Raw genomic sequence first — 21,532 nt, 5'->3', positions numbered from 1 at the left:
TTTTGGCAATTCTAGGTCCTTTACTTTTCTATAAAAACTTTTAGGATCACCTTGTCTGTTTGAATGAATTTGAAAGATTGTAAATGGTGATAGTGGACATCTCTGCCTTGCAACTGATAGTCAGGAAAAGCACTGCAGCTTTTACCCCTGGGTATGAAGTTGGCTGCAGGTTTTTTTCAGACATGTCCTTTATTGAGTTCAGGAAGTGCTCTTCTAGTTTGCTGGAAGGTTTGCACATACATGAATGTTATTCTTTCAAATGTTTTCTCTGCATATATTGAGTTAATTATATAGGTTCTCCTCTTTTCAATAATTTGGAACATGGTGACCTGCATTAATTAATAATTTTCAAATGCTAAGTAACCTGATTTTCCTCAGAAAACTGTGTCACAATTTATTATGCTTCTATTTATTGCTAATTTTGATTTGTTACTATTTTGTAAGGATACTTACAATCAGCACCTAGAGTTTTCTGTTCTTAAAACATTATCTTGGGCCATATTCAAATTATGCTGTCCTCAAAATCCTAGCTGGAAAGTATTCCTTCCATCATTATTTTCTTTTTAAAATTTTATTAATTGATTTGACAGACAGAGATCACAAGTAGGCAGAGAGGCAGGCAGAGAGAGAAGGGGAAGCATGCTCCCTACTGAGCAGAGAGCCCGATGTAGGGCCTGATCACAGGACCCTGAGACCATGACCTGAGCTGAAGGCAGAAGCTTTATTAACCCACTGAGCCACCCAGGCGCCATGCATCATTATTTACTTAAAGCTTTTGTTTAAGTTTGGAGCTACTTCTTCCATAACTATTTTACAAAATTTAGCACTGAGACCATCTGGGCCTCCACTTTGCTTTTGCAGGTAGGCTACTAAAAATGATTCAATTTATTTAACAAATACCGGGATATTCAGATTTTCCATTCACCTTGTGTCAGTTCTTAGTAGGACTGTGATCTTCAAGCAATATTTCCATTTCACCTAAGTTGCTGCATTTTTTTTTAAGATTTTGTTTATGTATTTGACAGACAGAGATCACAAGTAGGCAGAGAGGCAGGCAGAGAGAGAGAAGGGGAAGCAGGCTCCCCGCTGAGCAGAGAACCCCATGTGGGGGTCGATCCCAGGATCCTGAGATCATGACCTGAGCAGAAAGCAGAGGCTTTAACCCACTGAGCCACCCAGGCGCCCCTAAGTTGTTGAATTTATTAGCACAAAATTGTTCAAAGTATTCCCTCATTATCCTAATAATGTCCATAGCAATGATATTATTTTACTCCTACTATTGGTAACTTGTGCTTTAGCTTTTTTTCTTAATCAGTTTAATCAGCCCTATCAGTTTATCAATTTTATTAATCTTTACAAAGAATCAACATTATTTTTTCTATTGCTTCTATTTTTCTATTGTTTCTATTACATTGACTTCTAGTCTTTATTATTTATTATTATTTCTGATTAGTGGGTTCTATTATTATTATGAAATGTCCCTTTTTATCTCTGGAAATACTGCTTGTCTTAAAGTTTTACTTTGTGTGATTATTAACAAAGCCACGTCAATATACTTGGCGTCTGTATATCTCTTCCCACTCTTTTATTTTAACCTATCAGTGGCACTATACTTAAACTGTGTCGCTTTTAGACATTATAGACTTTGTCATGTTTTTGTGCACAATGAACATTTTTTACACTTTACAATTATTGCAATGATTGGGTTTTAAGTCTACCATTTGCTATTTGCCTTCCATTTATTCCATCTGTTTATTCCTGGGTTCTTCCTTTCTTGCCTTTATTCAGCTTACCCAAATATTTTAAATATCGATTTTAATTCCCCCCCTTTTTTTTAAAGAGAGAGAATGTGAGCTGGGAGTGGGGGAGGGGCAAAGGGAAAAGGTGAGGAAGAGAGAGAATCTTAACCAGACTCCATGCCAGGAGTGGAGCTCGACCTGGGACTTGATCTTATGACCGAGATCATGACCTGAGCCAAGATCAAGAGTCAGACACTTAAGTGACTGAGCTACCCAAGCACCACTCCATTTTAATTCTTTTTTTTTTTTTAATATTTATTTGAGAGAGGGAGAAAACAGGGGAGGGGGAGAGGAAGAGGGAGAGAAGCAGACTCCCTACTGAATGAGGAGTCCCACATGGGGCTTGATCCTATGACCCCAAGATCATGACCTGGGTCGAATACAAGACTTGGATCCTCAACTGACTGAACCACTCAGATGCCCCTCTACTTTAATTCTTATAATGGCTTCTTAGCTATATCTTTCTATAATACAGTCTAGTAGTTGTTCTGGGGACAAAAATATACATCTTTACTATTCAGAGATAACATTATAACTCTTCAGAAACATATGATTTCCATTTACTTCTTCTAACGTTTTTATTATTGTCATCATATATTCTATAGCTAACTACATTTAAATGTAAAGTAATATATCTTTTGAAAAAATTGAGAGAATAGTCCCTTATATTTAGCCTCCTATTTACGATAGCTGGTGCTCTTCTTCTTTACGTTAGATGGGCCTTCATCAAGGGTCATTTCCCTCAGTCTGAAGAATTTCCCTTGGCATTTCTTACAATGCAGGAGGTCTGGTGGTGAGTTTCTCTTAATTTTACTTTATCTGAAAGTATTTTCATCTTACCTATATTTTTGAAGGACATTCCCTCACTGGATTGGCATTTTTCTTTCAGTACAGTTGACCCTTGAGCAACATGGAAGTGAGGGGCACCCACCCTGCGCACTCAAACATCCACATGTAACTTCTGACTCCCTTCAAAACTTACCTATTAACAGCCAACTGCTGACTGGAAGTCTTACCAGTAACATTCGATGAACAGTTGATTAACACAAATTCTGTATGTAATATGTATTAAGGACTGAATTCTTTAAAAGCTAGGGAAAAGAAAATGTCACTTAGAAAATCATAAGAGAAAATACTTTTACAGTACTGTACTGTATTAGTTGAAAAAATCTGTCAAGTGGACCCATGCAGTTCAACCCCATGTTGTTCATGGGTCAACTGCAGCTTAAAAACGGCATGCCATTGTCTCCAGACCTCCCATTGCTCCTGGTGTAAAGTCAGTTATCATTCGTATTGCTGTTGCTCTTCCTGTAATATGTCTTTTTTCCCTTGGATCCTAACTCTCTGTATATGTATATTCTGTTTTCAGCCATTTGATTACAATACGCCTGCATATGCTCATCTTTATATTTATCCTACCTGGGATTCACTACATTCTAGAATCAGTACTTAGTGTTTTCATCACATTTTGGAAGTTTGCAGCCATTACTGTATTTTTTTTTAACATAGTTTCCCCTCATTCCTTCTTGGATTTCAATTACATATATATTAGATCACTCAGTATTAATTAGAAGTATGTAAGAATATTTAACATTGTGCCTTTGGTCACAGAGGCCTTTTTTTTACTTCATTATTTTCTCTTTTTCAGATTAGGTGATCTCAATGGATCTGACTTCAAGTTTTCAGGTCCTATCTTCTATTATCTTCAATTTGCTGTTAAGTCCATCCAATGAATTTTTTAGATGCCAATTTGTAATTTCAGGGAGTGTACTTAAACAGTTAGAATTTCTATTTGGAATTATTTTTTATAGTTTGCACTTCTTTGCAGAGACTCACCATTTGGTCACTCAGTATGACTATCTGGTTTGCTAAGTCCTTCAACACATTAAAAGGAGCTGCTTTAAAGTCCTTTTTTTGCTAATTTCAACATCTGAGTTATCTTGAGGTCTCTCTATCTTGTCCAATTTTTCTTTATGTGTCAAAAACTCTGTTTATTCACATATCTAATAATTTTTTGTGTTCTAAGTATCATTAATGGTAAACTGTAGAGACTCTAGATTTTATTCCTTTCTTCTGAATGATGTAGAATTTTTCTTCTCAGCCGCCTTTAGTTTTCAGAGGCTGGGTTTTATACTTGGTTACTGTGAATCTGATTAAGTTTTGGTCTTAGGGCAAATCCTTAATCACGCAACAAAGCCTTTACTTCTAAGGCCCAGTCCTTCTATTGCTCTAATGAAAAGCCTGAGCTGTAACCTCAAGTTTCAAACCCCAAATATGTCACTCCCCATAGAGGCAGGAAATAAAATCTCTCCCAGCTTTTATCATCTTGTAACTGTTGTTGCCCAAAGGCTCCATAGAATCTCTGCTATATATTCAGAGTTCTGAGGTCAGTAAAACATCTGTGGCAAATTAATATTCAGATCTGGGGGGCTTCCTCCTCTATGAATCATTCTTTTTCTCAACGTACACCCTCAAATTCCACCTCACTCTGACCACCCCAAACTCTAGCCACTGAGACTGTAAGTCAATAAAAAATTGTCTAAGTTCTAATTGCCCATTATGGATTGAGGGCTGCCCTAAAGTAAAGATATAACTGTAGACTCACTACGAGCCACTCAAGAATCAGATCCCCTGGGGCTCCTGGGTGGCCAAGTCAGTAAAGCCTATGTTAGGCTCAGGTCATGATCTATGGGTCCTGGGATCCAGCCCAACTTTGGGCTCTCTGCTCAGCAAGGCATCTGCTTCTCTCTCTCTCTCTCCCTCCCCCTCTGTACACACTCTCTCCACCTCTCTAATAAATAAATAAAATCTAAAAAAAAAAAAAAAAAAAAGATTCAAATCCCCTTCAGTTCCAACCTATTCTTAGAGCTGGAGTTTTTTTTGGAGTTTTTAAAATTTGTCTGTGGCTTATAATAGTCATCTTTAGGAGAGATTTGTCTTATAAAAACCACTCTCATTCATAAACTATACTTACTGTTTACCTGGGAAAAAAAATCAGATGGTTGAAAGTGAGGGAAATTTTTATTGCCCAGTTTAGATACAAGATAGAAAATCAACCCAAAGCTTTCTAGTGATGACAGCAAACAGTATCTATCAGCATTTAAGGGTTTGTACATATGTTCACAGCTATTAACTTACCTGATCCTAATAATACTGTAGAACTGCAGAAGCACTGGCTACATAAAGATATCCGAGCTCAGATAAATTAATTTATGTACTGTGAAAGCAAGTCTTAAACCTATTCCTCCCACAACACTATCGATATCTTTATGATAAAGAGTCTTATATCCTAATTTTGTCAATGACGAAACTACAAGTATCTTCAACATGAAGATGTTAACTTGTAATCACGCTGTTAGCCAAATCCATCTTTCTTAAGACAGCCACTGCATGGTTAGTTTTTTTTTAAGATAGATTTATACTCCGTATTTTGCATGGAGCCAAACACCACTGATCTCTGAGAACTAAATTATAAAAACACCTTCCCCAGCATGAATTTGTTTAGAAATATCACCTTTTTGAAACATCATTCTTAAAAGCATCTTACTGATATGATTTTTTAAATTATAAAATATTAGGGGGGAGAGAGGATCACTAATTTTTCATCCTAAAGTAAAAGTTATTTTCCATACTTTCAATAAACTTGATTCAAAGTATTACTAAAGAGAGTGCAAGGGATTTAAAGTTCTACTCATACCCATGAAGACCACCTTTCTATGTCCCCTTCAAGCTCTCAGATAGTCATCATAGCTCTCCACCTAGCTGCTTTAAAACTTCTCACTATTGCCCACATATGACTAGCCCTTTCACACTACTTACTGGGCTTCTGGAAATTATATTCCACCTAGAATTTCCTTCTCCTCACTATGCCTGGAACTCTCTTATTCACAAAAACTCAGCTCAAATATCTTTCTAGCATAAAGCTAACAAATACCCTAAGAGCTCTCATAACACTATCCAACATTTAATTAACAAGTTAATGAAAAAGTTTCTTTGTTAGTCTGTGACGTACCTGAGAACAGGGACGTTTCTTACGTGTCTGTCTCTAGTAGCGTGCACAATATAGCATACAGAAGGTGCCCCCCCACAACAAGTTTTTCTTGAATGACTGAATGATTCTTATACTCACTGATGTCTCCAAGAGTAACACACCTCACTACCTCACACCTGTATTCTGGTCACAGCCTCATAAATATGTTCCCTGCAACCACCCAGGGGCCAAGAGTTCTAATAAATTCTAGGCATCACTCTATTAATCTTTGACTTAACATTATAGCATGCTCTGCTCTAAAGTTTCCCTTTTCCTGTAGATAGAAGTTCAGAACCTCTAAGCCTTGAATTCACAGACCTCTAGAATCTGGCTCCTATCTCTCATTCACTTCATTACCTCCATTTCAAGCCTCTTCATTCTGTCCTCACCTAGCCTATATTCTGCCCGCATTTTCACCTGAAGATTGAATTTCCATCTTCAATTCTCAGTACAGGTCTCACACTATCCATGAACTAGCCTGAAGATATTCCAGAAAAATCTCTCATACAGATGTTGCTAACTAATACTTTGTGCTTCTCATTCAACACTAAACATTTTCTCAATTTCTACTTCCTCAGCACACACAAAAAGCATGATGTAAATGATAAAATATGTGAAAATACCTAGCACATTCAGACACCAAATGCTTATGTATGGGCTTGTGAGAGAATTCTAATTTTAAAAACTTAAATCTGAGAATAAAATGCATAAAAATCAACATAAAGGAGAATAATTTAACCCCTCTTATTACTATAAGTCACATGATGGTTTGTGTAATCATAAATAGAGGAATACTTATTTGAAAACCAGCTATGTCCACAAAAGAAGGACAAAACGTGTTCTGAAACCTGGGAGGCATATTATTTCGAGCAAAGGAATGGGCTCAGAAACTAATTTTCATTCTGATTTTTATTCTTAATAGGAAACACTTATAATTAATAATTTAGTTCTCCAGCTATCTATGAAGTAAAATGTAATCCTCAAAATACATTAATGAATTGGTATTTTGGTTTAAAAATCAATACCTTTTCACTTTAGTTAAGAGTTCCTTCCCTAGAGCTGAATCAATTCAGCTCAGTTCAATAAACATTAATTGAGCATTTTCTATGTTCCAGGCTCTCTCCTAGATCTAAAAATGAGTACAAAGTCAATGACATTCAGAAGTTCCAAAGTGAATTAGGAGACAGACAAAAAAGTTAACAGTTCAAAGTAAGAGGTGTATACAACAGTGAAGGTACATATAAAGTCTTATGAAAGGACAAAGGGACAGAAACAGCTTCACATGATACACAAAAGCAGAGATTTAAAGGAGGAGCCACAGGCAGACCAGTAAAGCAGGATAGGGTAGGAAAGCACTAGAGGTAAAGTAAGCAGACAGAAAAAACCTAAAAACATGAGAAAGCAAGATGCAACTGGCATATCAGGTATACAGCCATGGCTGTTCTATAAAGGAAGAGAGAGGGAGGCAATGATAAGTTATAAAAATCTAGAAAAGCAGGGCACAGATTGGATACCACAAACCATGATAAGAGCTTGATTTTTTATTTCCTGTGGGAAACGGAGAGGCTGTGAAACACTGAAGCAGTAGCATGCCAAGTGTTTTATACAATCGCAGTGGCAGCTGTTAAATTTACTCTATTATATATTTATTGGAGGCCTGCAACAGGCCAGGCTTTAACTCAGCAATTAAAGAAACAAACAAAACAAAAAGAAACCCTTCATTTGCTTGAGGTTTAGTGAGTGAATCCATGTCCAAAAAGCAAGACTAAAAATATCAGCACAGAAAAGGCAGTGATAAAACTTTCTATCATTAATCCTATTAAACTATCTCTGCCATCTTTTAAGCACTGTAATGTATTAGGGAAAAATAAAATTTTTCGTGGCAGCATGAGTCATCAGGGAAACGCAAATCAAAACCACAATGAGATACCACTTCACAATCACCTAAGATGACGATAATCAAAAAGACAGATAAAAAACATTTACTAGGATACAAAAAAAAACTGGAATTCTCATACACTGCTAAGTAGGGATGTAAAATAGTGCAGTACTTTGGAGACCAGTTTGCCAGTTCCTTGAAAGGGTAAACTTAGTTACAACATCGCCTAGTAATTCCATTCCTGGGTGTATGTATACCCAAGAGACTTGAAAACATGTCCACCTTGAAAGTTGTACATAAGTGTTCATAGCCAAATAAATATAAATAGCCAGTTGCTGTTTATAATAGCCCAAAACTGGAAATGTCCATCAACTGAGAAGTGGATAAATGGAATGTGTTATATTCATATTATTTGCCAATAAAAAGAAATAAAATACTTATACATACTACAGTATGAATGAACCTTGAATAAAAATGGTCAGTGAAAGAAGCCAGTCAACAAGGGACCACATATTGTTACAGGAAATATTCAGAACAGGCAAATCTTTAGAGACAAAAAGTAGATTAACGATCACGTAGAGCTGGCAGAAGCTGGTAGGTTGGGGTACAAAGTTTCTTTTTGGGGTAATGAAAATATTCTAAATTTGACTGCAATGATGGCCAGCCACACAGCTCTGTGAATATACTAAAAGACACTGAATTGTATTGTAAACACATAAAATAAATGGTGTGTGAATTATATCTCAATAAAGTTGTTTTTACAAAATTCTAATCATTAATGATTGCTTCAAAATCCTTATTCCTCTTTCCTCATGAAGCTGGATGACATTTTTCCCAGCAAAGAATGTATAATAACACAAGCGTGCTAGACAAATATCAAGGTTCAATTTTCCACTGGCAATTCTCTTTTCCAGAAAAACTAATCTAGTAGTTGTGCAGCAGAAGACAATTTATTTCTGTGATCTCCAAATAAGAGAATAGCTTTGGCCCACCTGGCACAAAAGACGAGTTAGTTTTTCAAGAACATCAAAGGCTAAAATGTTTTTAGGTCTGATTAATCAGTATCATCTTCTATAAGCCTTCATCTTATCACTACTGTAAAGATTTTCAGTAACTACATTTTAAATTATAAAATACTGGAAGCAGAATGAAGAAGAAAGTAGTTAGATTTCAAGTAAGAAGAACTGGCCCTAAACTCTTCTATGTAACAGCCAGGTGGCCTCAACCAATTCTTTAACTTCTCTTAGCATTTTTTGTTAATCTAAAAATCATATCAGTTCCACCAGTTCTCTCAAAGTTTTGGTTAGGATCAAATTATACTCGCTAACAGACTCTAGAACTGTTCATCACTACAATGTAAACTAGTAAAATCTGGGACACTGGTTATATAGTAACACCAAATGTTGGGTAACATGAGAGTTTCAGAGGCAATAAAAGTCAAAAAGAGAAATAAACAATGTTAAAATGTAAAAACTCTTGTAAGATAGGGGGCATCTTACTTTATAACATACAAAGCTATGAGTATGAAAAAGTTCTATATATGACATCTACACCCACATTTTAATTAGAATTTCTGAAATATACTGCCACAAGAATGAATTATTTGTTGTTATAATTTTAAATGTTATAATGGTTGACCGTTCTTTTTTTTTTTTTTTTTTTTTAAAGATTTTATTTATTTGACAGAGCGAAATCACAAGTAGATGGAGAGGCAGGCAGAGAGAGAGAGAGAGGGAAGCAGGCTCCCTGCTGAGCAGAGAGCCCAATGCGGGACTCGATCCCAGGACTCTGAGATCATGACCCGAGCCGAAGGCAGCGGCTTAACCCACTGAGCCACCCAGGCGCCCCAATGGTTGACCGTTCTAAAGCTGATGTTAAGGTAGTACTTCTACCAGTGTGCTTGTAACCACACTCCCATTAGCCCAAGAATCAGAGAAGTTAAATGGACTGCAAAGGATGCTAAATACTGGAAGAGAATAACACACAGAGAATTCACCAGTAAAAAAAAAAGGAAATTTATCTACATGTGGACAGAATGCATATTCATGCAAACAAAAAGTGAGTTCCAAGAGATCTGGTATGTTAATGCATTCGGCTGACTACCAGCCTAAGTTAGTTTTCGCATCCTCTTATATTTTATTTTTTCACCCTTCAGTCTAGTATTGTGGGAAAAAGCACACAGCACGCTATTCCGCTTTACTGCAAACTTACGTCTCCAACCTCAGCTGGGATCCCATGGTTATTTGGCAAGTCATTTTTCTATCTATTCTTTTCTTTCTTATACTTTCTATGGCAGCTATAAGCATTTAACATGTATTTTCTCTAGGCCTCTTCCCTATCACCTCAAAGCCTCATCTGTACAAATAAAAAAAACAGAAGTCATAGAATGTGTTTTCCTTCAACCTCACTTATAATTTAACTATCATAGTATCCATCCTTTAATCATTCATCAGAATAGTAAATAATAGTGTGACTCGTTGCTTATTGATCATCTGCCACATGCCAAACAGTGGGCTGAAGACTTTATATATAGATGCTGCAATAATCTTACAAGTACTTTTGGTCCCATTTTTTACAATTACAAGAGTGAAGTTCAGGGACCTAAGTAACTTGTTCAAGGTTTGTGGCTAATGAGTGGTAGAAAACAGATCTGAATCCAGGCCTGTCTATAACTGTGTCACCCTGCCTCTGAAAAGTGTTCTAATGCCTGCCCAAGACCTCCATTCTATACAAGGACAACACATTCATAAAAATTATTTTCAATGCTATATGATCTCTCTTTTCTAACCAGTGCTGAGAAAATATATCTAAATCTCTATACTTAAGTAAAAAACATGGCTTAAGCACTTTATATGTTTTCATTTAAAAGCTTTTTTTTTTTTTAAGAGAGAGAGAAAGCACGCACCCGTGTGGGCAGTGGGTGGGGCAGAGGCATAGAGAATCATAATAAGCAGGCTTCACACTCAACCCAGAGCCCAACTCGGGGCTCAATCTCACTACTCTGAGCTGAAATCAAGGGTCAGATCTTTAACTGACTGAGCCACCCAGGCACTCTTAAAAATATATTTTTAATATAAATATATATATATATATAAAACTTACATTAATAAATTAAAAGATTTTTTTGTTTCTCTTAGAGAGAGAGAGCACAAGGGGGAAAGGGTAGAGGCAGAGACAGAGTGTGTCCCAAGCAGACTCTAACATGGGGCTACAATCTGAGCAGAAACCATGAGTCAGAAACTTAACCAACTGAGCCACCCAGGTACCCCTAAAATTTTTTAACTTAATGTAAATAAATGAGTTAGATCTACCTTAAAGACATGAGGTTGAAAAACTGACTTCCATTGAGTTTCTAAGAAAAATTCAAAATATCAGTTTACGTGGGTTAACAGTTATCTTTCCAGTCCTCTATTCTATCCTTCTAGTCCTCTATTCTATCTACAGAGTGGAAAAAGAAAGATTAAATTTCTTGTTTCTTCAATTTTCCAGTAATTTCTCACTTTGGCAGAGATTGATTCCTTCAAAGATAGAAAGTGGTTTAGCAACATCTATAGAAAGAACCTAATGCTTTAAGAATTGTGTCCTCTCAAAAAATGAAACAAGAAGAAGCCAGAGAGGAAGACAAACCATAAGAGGCTCTTAATCTCACGAAACAAACTGAGGGTTGCTGGAGGGGAAAGGGTGGGAGGGATGGGGTGGCAGAGTGATGGGAGATGGGGATAGTATACGCTGTGGTGAGCACTGGGTATTGTGTAAAACTCATGAATCATACATCTGTACCCCTGAAACAAATAATATATTATTTGTTAAAAAAAAAAAAAACAAAAACTGTGTCCTCTTTCTAATGGTCTTGACACAGGTAGGCCCTAATAGGCATCATTAAGTTTTCTCACATAACTTTTAATAAAATTTCATCAGTCTCAGTCTTTAATGGCTCATCAAAAGCACATGATTTATGGTGCTATTCACATAGAAGCTTAACTCCCTACCTCCATATCACAATAAACCCCTTTTTTCTTCAGCTGTTAAGAATTCACTTCAACACTTTAAGTACCATGCATATAAGTACTAGAGTCTGTCTTGTTCGATACTGTTTCTCCGAACACCCATACAGAGTAGATGTTCCGTGAACATCTATTGTAATACATGGTGGCAAGAGATTAAGTTAGAGAACACTGTGTGACCTGCTGCACCTTTTGACAAAAGTTCCTGGACAGTTAGATGAATCTGTTTCTTAATTAATATAAAGTATGATATCAAAATATAGAACCTATTATAGTCTTAAGCTTTAACAAAAGATTAGTTTGTTTCTATAATATTTGGTTCGAAAACATTTCAAAGCAGTTTAAAAGCAATTTTCTCATCTCCTTTGATTCAAAATAAGGCAAATAGTGATGAAGGAATAATTTGTGCATTTTAAATTTATACAGATAATATCTTTTTATATAGCTAAATCTAAACCTTTAAAGGGTAGGTTTTCTTTCATCCAGGTCAGAATGTAGCCTCTTAAATCCAAAAATGGTGTCATTTGCAGTTCATAAACACCGTGTCAATCAATGATACAATTCAAGAACTCCATACATATTTATTGCTGCATTCATTTTTAAACAAATATTGCAAAAGATTACACAGAGTGTGAGAAATGTCACCTAAACAGTAAAAAGCCTGTAAATATCAATTCATAATGGTACGTTCCTTGTCTATCATTAAAATAAATATCAGCTTCTTGTCCACTTTCAATTTTACTGAATGCCATCCATTTATAAATTAATTATAATGATTCAAAATATCCAGTCACATTTTTCCTATCACTTCTCAATGTTTCTTCCATCCCCTAAAGTCATGTTTTGAAAATTAAATGTAAGAACAATTTACAGACCTCCATCCATCCTTCTGGAGATAACTGAAGGCTCCATCAACAACACTTGCAAAGAACTGGCCTCCGGTGATGAAAAGGGTATTGATGGTGACTAAGCGACCTCTTAAATTGGGCGGGGAGACCTCGGCGATGTACACGGGCACTGTCATGGAAGCAATGCCTGTGAAGAAACAAGGAAAAGTCAACAGAAGACACTTCCTCAAGATTTCGGTCCTTGTTATAAATACTGATGTTAGACAAAGACACAGACACACACCCTTGGTTTTCTACTTAAAACAAGGTTTACCAGATACTTAAAGATTTTGTTTATAACTAGTGACTACTGAAGATAAATAAAGACATATTGCGGAGAGACCCACTTTCATACTACCACTTGAAAACCTAAAAAGGAAACTACCTCTAGAGCTCTCAGATAGCTTTAGAATGTATATAAAGCATGCATTGTAAGTTTTGTGGACTAAAAATAAGAAAATCCTCTCTAGATAGGATATAATTATCAAAACATTTTTAGTCTATATGGAAATGTAATCAGACAACGTCAAGAATAAAAATTATTATCCTAGAATCATAGTAACTATTCAAAGTCATCACTTCCAGGAGACACACCAAAACCAACCAGCTTACTATATAAAAAATCCATACAGTTAAGTCACCCTATTTGACTGGCTAGCTATAGATTTCTGAAGTAGCTTACAATGGACAACACTTTGGTAATTTAGAATCCTTAAGAACATATGATCTTAATCATAAAACAGATGGTTTTATGGGTAAGGTATATTTGGTTATACCTGCTTAAAATCTGTTTCTATCTGAAATTAATGCAGCACAGCCTATGGTAGTATTTCCAGAACTTCACTGATCACTAAATCACTTATGTAGCCCTTTTTTTTTTTTTTAAAATAAAGATGCTCTCACCCTACCCACCTCAGAACTACTAAATAGGAAACAAGAGATGGGAAATGGGTCTGTCTTTTAAAAATCATCCAAGTACTTCTGATGCTCACCATGTATTTGAAAAACTACAGTTCCATAGTCCACAACTTTAGGCTAATCCAAAATTACTTCTTAAAGGAAAATCTTGATCCTCTTGGCCATATGGAGCTCACTGCTCAGTGGCACTTCCAATTTCTCGGTATGCCTGATTATGTAATCTAAAACTACTATCTAAACAATAGTTGCCAAAAGCTAAGTGAAAAAAAAAAAAAAGTCCAGCAGGATTATCTAAGAAAATGTAATCTTTTTCTACCTGTAGATACTAGAAGTTGATCTCTAGACTAAGCCAGAACATCAATGGGTTACATAAGACACCCAGGAAGAACTGAATTAATTTATATAATGCCAAAAAATAGTCTATACTGAAGGGAGCAGCACCAAGACAGCTGCTGTTGCATTTTCTGTACAGGGGGTGCCGATGGTACTATTTACCACATTCCAGATAACAGGAGACATTTGTCTATAGTCTCAGTAACCACAACAGTTGTGCTTCCCTCTCTGTGTTTACCGGCACTATCAATCACACAGCAGTCTTTAATTTCATTCTTTATTAGGCAGTCAGAGATACCCACTTCTACTAAGTGTTTTGGACTTCACAGTATTTATTCTGTGAGCGAAATTCCCTCCTGATGTCTCAACTGTCCCGAATTCCACCTATTTTAGACATACGTTTTGCCATATTTTTATTTACTTTGTTCCATCTTTGAACCAAGCAAATACATGGACAAGATTTATTTAAGTTAATATATATCTGCTTCTGTACTTCTGAATAACTACTAGTAATAACTGCACACAAGTCAGCCCATTAAATCTCAAAACTATACACTCTGTAGTTTCCACCAGTATTGTCTGCTGCTGTGGTGTCTATCAATATATATAAATATGCATGAAAAGAATTCAGCTTTTATGAGTTTCATAAAATAAGCACAAGTTAGCAGACAAAGTATGAGTAGTCCTTACAATTAAAGCATCACCTAAGCAGCTGGAAGTTTCCATCTGACTGCTAATCAATTTAAGAGAACACATCATACTAAATTGGCTTTCATCTAACTTGGAAAGAGAAAACATTTGATGCAAATGTTGACAAATTAATTGTATATTCTTTTTAGTTCTTTTACAATTAGAACATCTCAATAAGCGTCCAGAAAGAAGACAGCAGTAATCGTCTGGGTTTCTTTTCCTGCTTTGGTCTGGCTGTAATGAGAATTCAGTTGCTCTCCTTAGCCAGACATCTTGACTCAGGCACACAGCCCAGAGATTTAGCATGGGAAATGAGGGCTGTGGTTTTAGGCAGCTCGTGGCTTGTCACAAAGTCCATAGATTTTACCTGATAGAAATGTAGAGATAACCTCAAGCCTTATAAAGGTTAATTATTAAAAATAAACATCAGGATCTTGAAAAGTAACAGGAAAGGGCAAAGAGAAAAGAATGAGGAACTAAAAAAAGACTCACTAGATTTAGAATTGGAAAGAACCCCCCAAAGAGCTAATGAGTGCTCATATTGACTTAACAGTGTTAAAATCACCTGCATTTGATGTTTCACAGGGAGTGATTATTTTTTACAAATGTGTTTCACAAACACTGTTTTTTTTTTTTTTTTTAAAGATTTTATTTATTTATTTACAGAGAGAAATCACAAGTAGATGGAGAGGCAGGCAGAGAGAGAGAGAGAGAGAGAGGGAAGCAGGCTCCCTGCTGAGCAGAGAGCCCGATGCGGGGCTCGATCCCAGGACCCTGAGATCATGACCTGAGCCGAAGGCAGCGGCTTAACCCACTGAGCCACCCAGGTGTCCCAGGGAGTGATTATTTTATTAAATCCTCACAACATCTCTATAATGGACATATAATTATCCACATTTTGCAAAAAAGGACCTTACCCCAGGTCAGATGACAATAAGTAGAAGAAGCAAAATTTGAACCAGAGAGATTCCAGAGCCCAATTTTGAAAGTTCTAGACTCTACTGACTGGCCAGCACAGATGAGGGTAGGTTCTGGAAACAGTGAGTACGTTGCCACTCTCCAGCTAGTTAAGTCTGGACAAATTAACCCTTCTGGGTCTCCATAAATAAATAAATAAATAAATACACACACACACACACACACACACACACACACACACACACAGACAACTTGAAAGCACTTAACTTTGTGCTTAGCATACAGAAAGTAGTCAATAATGTTAGCAATTACTTCTTACTATACCTCTAGTTATTAGGTATTCTAACTGTTTTTGATTCAGTTTGACTTATATTAGGCAATGGCATTACCAGGATGAATATAAGTGAACAAAACAGGGTCTCTGTTATAAGAGAAGCTATATACAAGCCCCACTCACATAAACAGGCAATCAAATAAATGATTTCAAAATACCATGGTAAGAGTTACAGTATAGCTACACACTAGGTTCTATCTTGTATTGTGGACAACTGCTGCATGCTAATAATGATTAGATGCTAGTTCAGGACAATGGGCAGACAATTCTACAGAGAAAAGCATGGTTTTAAGGAAATATGAAATGATAAGGATTTTCTCAGAGTTAAAAAATAAGTATGAAGCAGCATATGTGTAGAGAGGAGATCTGATCAGCTTGATCTGAGCTGGGCATTGTGCTAAGCACTGGAGAAATAGTATTACAGGAGAAACATGTCCTCTGGCCTCATGGAGTTTAGTGTCTGTCGGTCAAAATGTATTTGAAGAATAAGATGTCAAATGTGATGGGTCTTACCGAAGGAGAAGTGTGAAGAACAAGAGCTCATAGCAAAGGGACTGGCCCAGCTTGACAAGTCTGACAGTTCTTGGATGAGAAGGTCCTATTTAAGCAGCGATCAGGTGAATGAGTAAGCTAGAGCCCAAAGACAGCGGGGGGATGGTGACACACACTTTAGACAATCAGTCCAGCTTAGCAAAGACCTTGAGGCAAAAAGAGATCCAACCTGTTGAAGAAGAGGGACTATCTCTAGAGACAGAGACCAAACCTGACTATATCTGACTATACAAGGACTTGGTACTCAGAAGCCTTTAAATAGTATAAAGGAAGAAAACGTGCTACCAGATTCACATGTTCAAAGAGTCACTTTCTGGAGTTTGGAAAACTGACTGCAGGGAAGCAACGTACAGTGACAGTGAAGGAGATGGAGTAAAACGGAGAGATTTCAGAAGTATTCCAGAAGTTAGGTACTGAGATGGAACATGAAGGATGAGAACAAGAATGCAAGGATGATGTTCAGATGTCCAGAAGAAGCAAACAGGAGCATGACAGGTACTTGGTACAAAGATAAAGGAGACTGGAAGAGAAGCAAGTGTGGATAGAAGATAAGAAGGTCAAGTTTTAGCCAGGTTGAGTCAGAGGTGCTCTGTGAAACACACAAGTAGAGAGCAAGTAGAACACTCCCCAAGTGTGTCAGGAATACAGAATATCTACATGTGAGTATTCCCAACTCACCTCACTGCTCCCACCCTATAACTCTGCCAAAATAACCAACCTTTCCTTCCTCTCTCATCTCCTAAGGAGAACCTGGTCTTTGTCACCCTAATTCTTGAGCCATTACCATCCAAGGCAAAAAAGATGGAGAAGAAAACATGGAACAAAGATCTGGTTTGCAGGTAGAAGTTCAAAAGAAAAAAGACTGGAGAGAGCTGTGAATGAGAGGTTCAGGGTTCATATGGAAAAAATGGGAGCCTTTAACAAAGGAACTGAGGCTTAACTTGGGAGGGAAGGCAGAGGAGTAGACAACAGAGATTTTAAGAAATATTGCAGAGCTATAACATACATGCTATTATATTCTTCAAGACACAAATAGAGTACTATTACTATTGAATTACTTAATGTTCCTAAACTGTATATATTTAAAAGCAACTTCAGTGCTTGCTTTGGCAGCACATATACTAAAAGCAACTTCAAAGGGAAACTGGGTCCAGGAGGGTTTGGAAGTTACACAAATATCTGAAGCTCAGAAGATAGTTCTGTGTGGTTGGTGCACAAAACAGAAACCAAAGGAATAGAAGAGATCACCCAGAAACGGAAGAGGAGAAGAATGCCTAGAACTCAGTCTTGAAACATTCCCGTATTTATGGAACTGTAAAAGGAAGAAAGAAAGAAGGAACAACCAGTAAGCATCCACCTTACACTTGAATACCATGTTATTTTCTAAAGTCTTTTTTATGTTACCATTTTATATTAACATGTAAGGTCACCCTAGCAGTTGGTAGATGGGACAGGTGTCATTCATTCCCCCAAGAAAAGGTAAAGAAACCTAGCATCAAAGACAGACAAGAAGAGATTTTCAGGAAATCTCTAAGCAGGTTAACGTCAAAGTGAGTCTCACAGATTCAGGTCCCCTAATCTCTGTTATGTGCCCCTGGAGAACCAAGGGCCATGCCTCTGATTTGAATGTGACCCTTTAGAAATGTCTCAGACATGTTCTCTTTTCGGACCTAGTACCTTAGCACATGTGAACTTCTAGGGAAAGGACAGTCTGATCTCTCTCCTGCCCCCTACGACCTGCTATGTGACTTACTGCCACCAGATGTCATGTTAAAGAGTTCAGTCTCATTAGTCAATTGTATGCGATTTGCTGCATAATGTCAAGTAGACAAGTGTAAACCCATAAAACCTCTATGAAAATGGGGAACTATAAAAGAATGTTATGTTCAGGGAGAGCAGAGGGCTCCACGTTCACTACAGCTATCTCATCTTGCTATCAATAAGATATCCATGCAAACTATAATTTATGGATTTCTAAACATGGGTCCATTTTTTATAAACCTTGGCTATTAAGGCTCTACCACCCCAAAACCTCTTCACTACTCTGGGGAAACAAATGGAATTCCTAGACAAAGCTCACTGTTCCAATGAAGGGCAGTTAAGTAATACTGTAAAAGATCCCCCAAATTAAGAACTAAGTACTTCATAAATGGATGCAATTAATGATATAAAGTTTAGGAAAAATCTACAAAAAACTTCTGACTTATTCCCGATGCCAAACACTAATCAAAATAAATGTCTGATAAAGAGCAAATCCTTATTAGTGCACCCGAAACCAACGAAGCCAAATGAACATAAGGAATGAGGTGGTGCAAATTCCTGTCAGCAGTTTATCAGTGTAAACGCAACCACAAAAATCTATGTTGGTACTGTTTCTGAATATTGTTAGAAAGTCCGATTTCTTACAAAATAAATAAAGACGTCTGCATCAATGGAAACTCATTATCATGCCTGTCCTTAAAGGAGTTTCACGGAGAACTGCACCTCAGACACCACAGTACGACCAATTCCCACACTCTCTCATGTTGCCGAGCTGACCTGTCATCAATAGCTCAAATGCTTGAGTGCTGAAGCTGGCTTTCAAAAACCACTGGAAGCCCTTTTAAAGTCCTGAGCCAGAAGTATAAATAATTTCATAAACAAATAGCATCAGAAAATCCTGTTGCGATACGTAAATACCCATGAACCATAGCAGCCTCTTAGCACAAGCCAGGCAGCAACTAATTAGCTTCTTAGAAGCACAGGAAGGTACCTTTCAATAATAATGATTCTTGAACAGAAGAACTATGATTTAAAAAAAAAAAAAAGACTATGATGTCCTAATTACATTTTGCAAATCATTGCTCTATGATCTCTAAAGGAATAATTTTAATAAAAAGAAAGAGAATCTGTCTATAAAAGTTTCCCTTATTGTAGCTGTTTCTTTCCATTTGGCTGTCCTGCCCAGGACTGCTTAGTCCACATTCTTCTGAAGAGTCAAGGATCTACAGTTACCAGGTTGTTAACACAGGGAGAATTCAATTTTTATTCTTCTTTAACAAGACTTAAGACTTTCACAAACACCGCTGGGCAACTTCAAAGAGCAATAAGTCCCAAAGGAATGAGAATATATACAAAACACAAAATGCATATAACAGAGGAGCCAGGTTATGGGTGAGATTTTATCTACAGGCATGACAAGCCCAATTATTGTTCTATATAGTGTTAAAAACCTCTTCACAAGGCATTATAAACATGTCACCATCATTTAAACTCCATGAAGTCTTTAACAGCCTAAATGACTTCTCCCTCAGTATTACTTGAGTATATAATACTGATCTCATCATATTCCTTTTTACTGGTAACATCTCAGTAAGGTCTGTATCACAATGATTCTCCAAAGCCAACTACATCCCCTTTAATATGATGATCATAACTCACATTATCTTCTGTACTCTAACTTGCCTACCTGTTAAGCAGAGACCTTAGCTTAACAGTTTATTTGGAATGCATATACAAAACCATAGCCTTTTTTTTTTTTTTTTTACAAAACCATACCCTTTTAAATTATTGTTAATGGACAAGTTTTACACTATACATGTTATTCATTAGGGAAAATTTAGAAGTCACATGTAAAAACGTAGATAAATAAAAATCACCTCTAGTCATACCACCCATACATAACTGCTATTAAAAAATTTGGTTATCATTGGGGAGGGTATGTGCTTTGGTGAGTGCTGTGAAGTGTGTAAACCTGGTGATTCACAGACCTGTACCCCTGGGGATAAAAATATATGTTTATAAAAAATAAAAAATTAAAAAAATGAAAAAAAATTTTGGTTATAACTTGCAGTATTTTCCCCATAATTCTGTAGCGTTAACTCATTACATTACAAACATTTACCTTCTCTTTAACTATTCTTTTCTCAAAAAAGGGTCTCTAGCTTCTTTAAGAAGTAGGTATGATAAATATAGAAGTCAAATGAGTGAGACATAGAAGGTACAACACACTCTGGAGGCCAAAGAAAACACATGCCTGTGTAGCTCTATACAACAATCTAGATACTGGTTTGTCACCCTTATAGCTCAAGATCATTTTAAGTAACAGTGTAATATTCCAGTATTCAGATAAAGAGAAGAGGAAAGACATGTTCCTAGAACACACAGATCAAAGAGGGCAGGAGAAAAAAAAAAAAAACAGAGAAGGAAAGAACTTCTTGATAGAGAGAGATGGCAAATAAAGAAATCAATACATATGTTAAGAAAAAAAATTTTTTGCTAAGAAATTTCCTAAATAAGTAAAGGTTATAAGAGAAAGATAACTGTATGAAATGCTAACAAAAGCGGAATCAGTATGCTTTTACACCAAATGGAATACCCAAAGGTTAATAAAAAATCAATACCTTTCCTCGAGGCAGTGAATTTAGCAAACAGGAACTTAAGTGGTGCTTTGTCATATTTGGCTCTATGTGACATCTAGAAGTAGATGTTCCAGCGCAACAAACAATGTGGACCTAAACAGCAGCTAACGGCTGTGAATCACCTGAATGTAGATTGTAATTGAATAGGCATAGACAAAATACACAAGAAATGTGTACAGAGGAAGATAAGCCCAGGGCTATAATCTGGTTGTGGAAATATTCATGCAACAGATGCAAAGGGCTAGAAAGTAAAACAAAGAATTATTATAGGAAATATTAAAGTAGCAAAGTAATAAATGAACACCCTCCCACCCCAACCAAATTTTTAATCTGTTCTTCACAAAAGGTTTGGCTTTTGCCTAAAATGCAGAACAGAGAGTCATGAGGAAATCAGCTTAAATAAAGACAAGAGAATGAAATAATAGGGAAATGGGTAGGGTGAAGGATTGCGAAGAACACTAAAAAATTAATAGCATATGTAAATAACTGCAGAAGTAAACCCCATATTGGAGGCAGGAAATAACAGAAATGAAGCTGTGTGAAATTTCAATCAATGTGGAACATGAATTTGAAATGCTCTCCAAGAATGAAAAGCAAAGGAAATTAAAATGATAAAAGATATGTTGAAAGACAAGCCATTATAAAAGAAATAAATGGGCCCAGAGATAGGTAGCAACAGCAAAACACATCCTGAGAAATTTTCTGACTTGTGAAGTTAACAAAAATTGACCAAATTTTTTTACAGGTAGAGCGGAGAGAAAAAAAAAACAAACACAAAACACCAGCTT

At 36.5% G+C, this 21,532-nt stretch overlaps 1 protein-coding gene across 2 annotated transcripts in view; it reads right to left on the bottom strand.

Annotated features, from left to right (window-relative positions):
• The window catches only part of SLC2A13 (solute carrier family 2 member 13), a 378,234-nt gene that overhangs the window by 306,480 nt on the left and 50,222 nt on the right, over window positions 1–21,532 (bottom strand). For both annotated transcript variants that reach the window (XM_004771838.3, XM_013045480.2), the window contains one exon: window positions 12,588–12,747. In XM_004771838.3, the coding sequence (XP_004771895.1) occupies window positions 12,588–12,747 (160 nt within the window). The remainder of the gene's footprint in view (window positions 1–12,587; window positions 12,748–21,532) is intronic.

This window comes from Mustela putorius, unplaced genomic scaffold, assembly GCF_011764305.1.
Source record: "Mustela putorius furo isolate JIRA1106 unplaced genomic scaffold, ASM1176430v1.1 tig00537227_pilon_pilon_pilon, whole genome shotgun sequence".
Lineage (NCBI taxonomy): Eukaryota > Metazoa > Chordata > Mammalia > Carnivora > Mustelidae > Mustela > Mustela putorius.
Note: the sequence above shows the minus strand (reverse complement) of the source record. Positions and strands in the feature narration are given on the sequence as shown.